At 36.2% G+C, this 7,753-nt stretch overlaps 1 protein-coding gene across 1 annotated transcript; it reads left to right on the top strand.

Moving 5' to 3' along the window:
* Positions 1-565: 565 nt before the first annotated feature.
* Positions 566-6,873, top strand: LOC107653637 (RNA 3'-terminal phosphate cyclase-like). The gene is made up of 11 exons (XM_016440409.1): positions 566-957; positions 1,106-1,206; positions 1,797-1,940; positions 2,065-2,188; positions 2,283-2,341; positions 2,432-2,573; positions 4,071-4,192; positions 4,281-4,339; positions 4,562-4,656; positions 5,851-5,955; positions 6,048-6,873. The coding sequence occupies exons 1-11, from the start codon at positions 913-915 to the stop codon at positions 6,144-6,146; spliced, it is 1,095 nt and encodes a 364-aa protein (XP_016295895.1). The 5' UTR covers positions 566-912; the 3' UTR covers positions 6,147-6,873.
* Positions 6,874-7,753: the final 880 nt, after the last annotated feature.

Here is a 7,753-nt window from a genome sequence, read left to right as displayed (position 1 = left end):
ATATGTTTGCTGGTAAGATGTGTTTGACAGTTTGTGGTGTGGCAAATTGTGCACTGAGGTTTGTAATTTTATTAATGAAGAATGTGGCAAAGTTGTCAGCTGTTAAGAGTTGATGAAGGAGGGGGAGGAGGAGGACAAAGGTGGGAGGAAAATGTTTTAAAGAGCATGCGAGAGTTAGAAGAATTGTCAATTTTGTTATGATCGTATGTCCTTTTAGCAGTGGAGACATTAGCGGAGAAGGAAGAGAGGAGTGACTGATAGACATTAAGGTCATACATGTTAATACACCTCTAAAATGTATCAAAAAATCTAATAAAAATAAGTATAGTTTTTTCAGAAACATTTTGATGACAAAGTGCTATTATCCGCTCATCTATCAGTCCTCGGTTCATTACGAATCGGACATGTTCCAAAATGAGTCAGTTAGTTCAGTCGAAAACCACGCAATCCGATTTAAATGAACCGAGCGGCTTAGTTAATCGGTTCACACAATTCACTGAAAAGATCCGATTCAATAGAACGATTCGCCAACGAATCAGACATCGCTCATCTGCGCATGCCCGGAGCCCGTCCACCATAGCAGTGTGACTGGCAAGAGTAGTTGCCAGCCCAGAGTGTGAATGATCGCATTGCCAGGAAATTCGCTGAATTCTTATTTGTGGGCGAGTCAAATCCATCTTTATTTCTTTAAATCGGCCCAGCTGCGTATTAAGTTAATTTCTTCTTTCAGATCCGAAGAGCAGTTTCCCTAGTCCCAGAGGTTTTTTTTTTTTTGAGAAGTTCGTGTTTATCACGGCATTGTTTGTGGCAATACGCCGGTTTATATTAACTTTCGTACAGTGTGAAAGTCGCGCTCGGGCTCTTTATTCCCACACTGCGATACATCGTAACAATTTCTCGCTTTTCGCGAAAATGGCCGCAACTACGTTCGAAATGGACGGAAGTGTAATGGAAGGGGTGAGTGTTCTATTTCGAGCCTTTTTTTTAATATATATCTCCGATTAAAGGTTTAATGTTGAACATGTTAGAATGGCATCGCCAGAATTGAATTTAGTAGTCGTCGGTAATTCTTTAAAAAACAAAATTTGGATGTTTCTCTTTAAAGGGAGGACAGATTTTAAGGCTGTCCGCCGCGCTGAGTTGCATCCAAGGGGCGTCAATCAAAATAAATAAAATCCGAGCCGGTAGAAGCACACCGGGTTTGAGGTAATGGACATTTTGATTCAAACACATTATGTATTAATTTATCTGGTTTTATGTACATTTAAATAGTTAATTTTGTATATATGTGGAACATTCTCCATTTGCCCCCCCCCCTTTCCTATTCTACAGTGAATTATGAAACAAAGCAAAGTTGGTTGTTGGAGTCTAGTTACTCAATTTACACTTAACTTTTGGAGTCAAGCATATGGATATACGACTATATATTAAGTAAAGTTGTTTTGAACAGTTGTTTATCCCACAGAAATGCTGTTAAATACTTTTACCATGAATTTTTAATGCGCCCCTTTGTTAGTTGGCACTGAAGCACATGACTACTTTCCATGTTATCCCTTCACTTTTATCTCTTTAAATGGTCTGGATTTTTATCGAAACTCTTTAGTAACCCATATTTTTCTTTGTTGCGTACATTAGTGCTTTTTTTTTTAAGAATACAGATGCAGCCTTTATAAAAAGTTATTAAAACTCAATCTAGTCTAATTCCCCTGTCAATAAAAGGAGCAAATCTGATTCTTTCGGTCGAAATGAGCTGTATTTTGAGCTGCATCAATTGTTATCCCGTTCAACGTCACCAGGCCTCAGCATCTGTCAGGTCTCGAGCTGGTTAGGGACATGTGCAATGGCAATCTGGAAGGAGCCACAGTGGGATCCTCGGAAATTACACTCACTCCTGGGAAAATCAAGGGTGGGAATCATGTCGCAGATACTCGGACGGCTGGGTGAGTATCATTTTTAGTCGTTTACGCTGCCTCATTTCTGCTAAACTGTAAAATTATGCCAATTTGTGACACTGTGTTGAAGCGTTTTTGGCCCCTAAGTGTACTTTTGTTGTCCGTGGTGTAGAAGTGTGGGACTGCTGATGCAGATCTCATTGCCGTGCGCCCTGTTCGCTCAGGGTCCGTCAGAGCTGTGCTTGAAGGGAGGAACCAATGCTGAGATGGCACCTCAGATCGACTACACAGTGAAGGTATGTGTAGACGTATGTTTGCGCACTGGGCAGGGCCGGATTGAGTCATCAGCTGTGGACATCCTTCTAATTCTGACGTTCAAATCTTTTTTAGGTCTTCAAACCGATAGTGGAAAGATTCGGAGTTCAGTTTGACTGTGATTTAAAAATGAGGTATTGAAGCGCAACTTTGGTGCAGATCTGAATGTAGTCCTTAAAAAGTAAAACCTAAAATGTTTTCAAAATCTTTTTCGGCGAAAACAGAGGATACTATCCTAAGGGAGGTGGTGAGGTGGTGCTCAAGGTGAACCCTGTGAAGGAACTGAGTCCCATCAACATGACGGAAAGAGGAAACATCACCAAGATCTACGGCAGGGCCTTTGTGGCTGGAGTGCTGCCCTTTAAGGTATAAGATTGTTGACTTTTTTCAGTTTGATTAGCTTAACTACACAATTTTTTTAATGCTAATTGACCATGGAAAAAAGAATTCTCCCACAACATCTAAATCTGCTTTTAATAAAAGCAGACTAAATCGCTTTAGTAAATAGACTTGAAACAACAACATACTTAATTTTTTATTTCTTCAACACGTAATTTGTTTCTTTCTCATAAGTAGCATGGGGCGAAAAATTCGGAAACCCCATTTACTTTTTGATTTTTCTTCGCTACATAATTTACCTTTCTATTTTTGAAACTAGCCTTGAAAAACAAAAAAGCTCAAACAACATTTTTTTTTTTTTTTGCTTCACTACATTTTTGGTTTTTGAATTTTTTCATGAATAGCATTCGACAATAACCTCCTTCACCACAACAAGTTTTGTTTTTTTACTTTGTATTAATATTATACTCTCTTTTTAAATGTATTTTATTTATTATTATTTTATTTATTTTATTATTATTATTTATTTTTAAATTTTTTTGTAAAGCTCCTTAACCAAAATGTGTGTGTGTGTGTGTGTGTGTGTTTTTGCATCAATAAAAGCAACACATTAATATAGAGTGGTAATTAAACTTAAACAGTTTTAATGCATACCTGCCAGCCAATCAGAATCGAGTATTCAGACAGACCATGCTATATGAAACAATATAACATTGATATTTCAGTCAATATTTAACAGGTGGTAATTGAAAATAACAGGCAGGTGTATTGGAGCAGAGCTAGATCTGAAGTTTGCTGGGTAGTATAGCCCTTCAGGAACATAGTGGCAGAAAGCAAAATTTAGTAGAAACCACAAATAGAAACAATCAGGAAGTTACAAAGCCTCAAACTCAGAAAGACTTTACACTTTAGACTTTAAGTTTTGTCATTCTTCAAAATAAATTGATGGTTGATACTGAAACCTTATTTGGACAAATGTTGATGGGTGAATATATTTTTTTTTTTTTTTACTTTACTACATAATTGTGTGCTAGTGTTTCTTTTTTGTGCATAAGTTTTTCTTTTCTTTTTGTGAATAGTGTTGGACAAAAAGCTCCTTAACCACAACATGCTTTGTTTTTGTGTTTTACTTCTCTACATAATTTACATTTTGTTGCATTTGACATAAGTTTACGTTTTTGTAAGTAGCCTTAAATGCTCTTAAATCACAACATGCATTGTTTTTGTTATTTTGCTACATAATTTACGTTTGTTTTTTCGTAACTAGCCTTGGCAAAAAAGCTATCAACCAAAATATTTTAAATTTTTATTTACTTAGTCTTAGAGAGATCATTTACATTTCTTTCAACACTATCTAGCATTAACATAGTCTAGCATAGTGTAAAGCACAACATGCTTTGTTTTTTAGGTTTTAATCAGCATTGTTTGGAGAAAGTGGCATTATTGTTTATAAAACACTCCATTTATTTTGCAACTGCTCTTTACTTCTCCATAAACTTCAGTCGAATTGTTCTTGATGTTTAGTTGGCGAAGGACATGTCCACTGCAGCGGTCCGCACTATCAGGAAAGAAATTAAGGATCTGTACATCAACATTCAGTCTCTGCAAGAGAAGGACAAGGCCTGTGGCAATGGTAACGGGATCATGTGAGTACATCCGATTTCAAACCATCTGCCGCAGTTATTTTGCGATACCGTTTTGATTAACGTCTGTATATTTTGTGTCTCCTGGTAGAATAATTGCAGAATCATCCACTGGCTGCATATTTGCAGGATCATCTCTTGGCAAAAAAGGTAAGGCTTGTCTAGTTGCCCAGTCCTGAAGAATTAATTCAGTGTCATAGTTTTGGCACTAGAGGGCGATACGTCACAATGAAAAGCCTGTTCATTTGTGCTTTGACTTTTAATGTGGACAAGACAATGTCTAATAGGTTCCCCTACTATGATGATTCATTCTTAAAATTAATATGAATGTAAAATTTGACCGTGCTTATGTTCTTTCTGTTTTGTCTTCAGGTGTATATGCTGACAAAGTTGGCATCGAGGCTGCAGAAATGTTGCTAAGAAACATCAGGCATAATGGTTGCGTGGATGAGTTCTTGCAAGACCAGGTCAGGCACACAATACGTGTTTGTCTGGAGAGTAATTATACATTTTGTTTTACTTTCTTCCCGTAACTAGTGTTAAATCCTTAACCAAAATGTTTTTTTTTTACTTTGTTAAAAAAAAATTTGTGTGTGAAAAATGTTGGACAAAAAGCTCCTTAACCACAAGAAGTAAAAAAAAAAAAAAATTATTCTCCACATAATTTCCTTTTTTTACGTGAGTTTAAAATATTCCAGCCGAGCCCCCAGCGTGAGTTTATTTTAGGCGACCATTAATTTAGAATGTATAGCCTTATTGTTTCCATGGTGACGCATCATGCTTGTCACATGACACCCCGCAGCCACAATAGCGCTGTATCACAGATTTATCGCTTTTGTTTCATTTTTCCTTTTTTATTAAAAAAAAAGCACAAACATGTTCACTATATTATGAAATATCTGATATTCCGATTAAGTATATGCAAGTAAATGTATTTGGGGGTTTAAACACCTTTATAATGACCATGTTAGTTGATCTATAACAAAGTCCCTTTAAGCCAATGCGTGAAAGCAGATTTGAATTCAGCAGTTGATCACGTGACACACTGAACATTCTAATCACACCGGTGTGATCGTACTCATCAAAGGGTTAAAAATTGGTTTTACATTTGTTTTTTGTAGCTAGCTCTTAAACCACAACAAGCTTTTTGTTTTGGTTTTTATTTCACAACATAATTTGTTTTTCTTGTAACTAGCCTTGAAAAAAGCTTTTAACCACAACATGCTTTGTTTTTGTTTTGCTTTATGTATTTTATGTTTCTTTTAATGTGTATAATATTGAAAAAACTCCTTAACAAAAACGTTTTTTAATGTCTCTATCTAATTTACAATTCTTTAATTCATTGGTTTAATATTTGTTTTTTGTAACTAGCTCTCAAAACACAACAATACTCTTTTGGTTTTTTTTTACTTTGCTTGTTTTTTGTTTGTTTGTTTTGTAACTAGCCTTGAAAAAAATGCTATTAAATCACATTGTTTTTTTTTTACTTTTCTACATATTATTAGCATTTTCTTTTTTCATGAATAACATCAAACAAAAATCTCCTTAACCACAACACGCTTTTTTTTTTTTTTTGCTTTGCACTACATTTTTTTGTTTCAGTGCAACATAAAAAAAAAAACGTGCTTGTCTGGAAAGTAATTATACATTGCTTTTTACAGCTTATTATTTTCATGGCCTTGGCAAACGGCACATCCAGAATGCGAACAGGCCCGATCACTCTCCACACACAAACGGCAATCCACGTGGCCGAGCAGCTCACAAACGTAAGTTCAGACCTAGACACACTTTATAGGCACTAAAAACTACGTTTGTTTAAAAACTAGGGGGACTTTAACTCATTTTCTTTCTTTTGCAGGCTAAATTTGTTATACGCAAAGCAGAGGATGAGCATGGCAACAACGATACCTACATTATCGAGTGCCAAGGAGTGGGTGCCACCAATCCTAGCTTGTGAACGCAAGGATTCGTCGTCCTCGGCTTGTCCCCAGCCGAGATGAGGAGGACTTGTAGCAGAGACACTACTACTGTAACTGACTGGATGATGCAAAGATAACTTCTTTATCTTTGTTAGTTGCGATTAACAATTTGTTTTTTGGCGCTGACCACCGAGTCTGTCCACATTTGTCCCCTGTTGTGTCCCCTTCTGAAACTTTCGTTGTTACTCAGGGTATTGCCTTTACACTGTAATGAAACGGATACTTTGAACTCTTCACGCAATATTCGCAGAATCCTGACTGTTTTCGGGCAATATGCTTTCCGCACGCTAACACAAGCCTTAAAGTTTCATTAAATCCTTCCGATACTGTTAACAATAACAATAGCTTAAACAATTTGCATGAACGTAGTAAAATATATGTATGTCACTGGTAAATTAGTGCACTGTGTGTACGAGGAGGAAAAGAAAGTTTTTCATCCAAGTTTATGGTTCCATGTAGCTGCGTTTCTGCATTGTTTCGAAAATTGAATTGCCATCTTATACTATTCTCATTAACATTCTTAGATAATTTGTTTTTTTTGACTCTTAAAAAGGATTAATTCGTTATCATTATTTCTGTTTGTTATTTATAAGATGGATTTTTTTTTTGCGCAATTATTTTTGCATTTTGAGGCTACATTAGGTGACCGTGTTCTTTTGTTATTTGCATTGAAAATTGTGGAGAAAAAATACAATAAAATGAGTGATAGACATACAATATTTTACCTTGATTCTGTGTTTTTTCCCCCCCATAATTGGATGATTTATCTGTATTTAAAGGGATCGTTCACCCAAAATTGTCATTTACTCACCCTTAGGTTGTTCCAAACCTGTATGAGTTTCTGTTGACCATTAAAGATATTTTGATGAATGTTGTGAAACAGTTGACGGTAGCCATTGACTTCAATAGTATGAAAAAAATACTATGGAAGTCAATGGCTACCATCAACTGTTTGGTTATCCACTTTCTTCAAAGAAAGAGAGATGGCCTACAAGTGTTAGCTGTTGCCGGTCCAACTCGAGTGTCTTCCCTCGGCTCCTTTGTGCTCCAGCCGGCACAATTACTGCCGGCAGATGCCAGGACAATAGGGGGAGCAGAAGAGAATAGGGGAAACCATGTGATGACACGTGAATATGCATGGAGCCCTTGGGTCTGGAAAGGGCACATCTACATTGTTAAAAGGAGAAGGCTCCCTGCGGGGGGCGGTGGGTGTGGCTTCTGAAGGGCATTCAATGGGCCGGCAGTCTGGTCATTGGCTGTCTGTCAAAAGCATCAGTTGCTGTGGGGAGTAATTAAACACTGGCAAAGCCCAAAAGGTAATCTCTGCATATGGTCTGGATAATCAAACGAATTAATTTTAAAACGGAGTTTTAAATGAATTTATTTTATATGACAAAAATGACTATGTAAGAAAAGCTTTGCTTATGGTCTGGATAATCAAACAAACAAACTCAGATTCTTAAAAAAATTATTAATTTGATATATTTACATAACTATATATTATTTTTACATTAACTTTATTATTTGGTTTTAAAATGTAAAAATTTGGATTTTTGATAAATTGGATGATTTGAATTTAAGCTTG

The sequence above is a fragment of the Sinocyclocheilus anshuiensis genome, unplaced genomic scaffold (genome assembly GCF_001515605.1).
Source record: "Sinocyclocheilus anshuiensis isolate Anshui unplaced genomic scaffold, SAMN03320099.WGS_v1.1 scaffold1079, whole genome shotgun sequence".
In the NCBI taxonomy this organism is placed as follows: domain Eukaryota; kingdom Metazoa; phylum Chordata; class Actinopteri; order Cypriniformes; family Cyprinidae; genus Sinocyclocheilus; species Sinocyclocheilus anshuiensis.
Note: the sequence above shows the minus strand (reverse complement) of the source record. Positions and strands in the feature narration are given on the sequence as shown.

Bases quoted from the DNA above. Each gene is read 5' to 3' on its own strand.
- LOC107653637 (XM_016440409.1), top strand. From the start codon at position 913: ATGGCCGCAACTACGTTCGAAATGGACGGAAGTGTAATGGAAGGG. The intron at 958-1,105 runs GTGAGTGTTCTA...TTCTCTTTAAAG, and splicing joins ACGGAAGTGTAATGGAAGGG to GGAGGACAGATTTTAAGGCT. The intron at 2,189-2,282 runs GTATGTGTAGAC...AATCTTTTTTAG, and splicing joins AGATCGACTACACAGTGAAG to GTCTTCAAACCGATAGTGGA.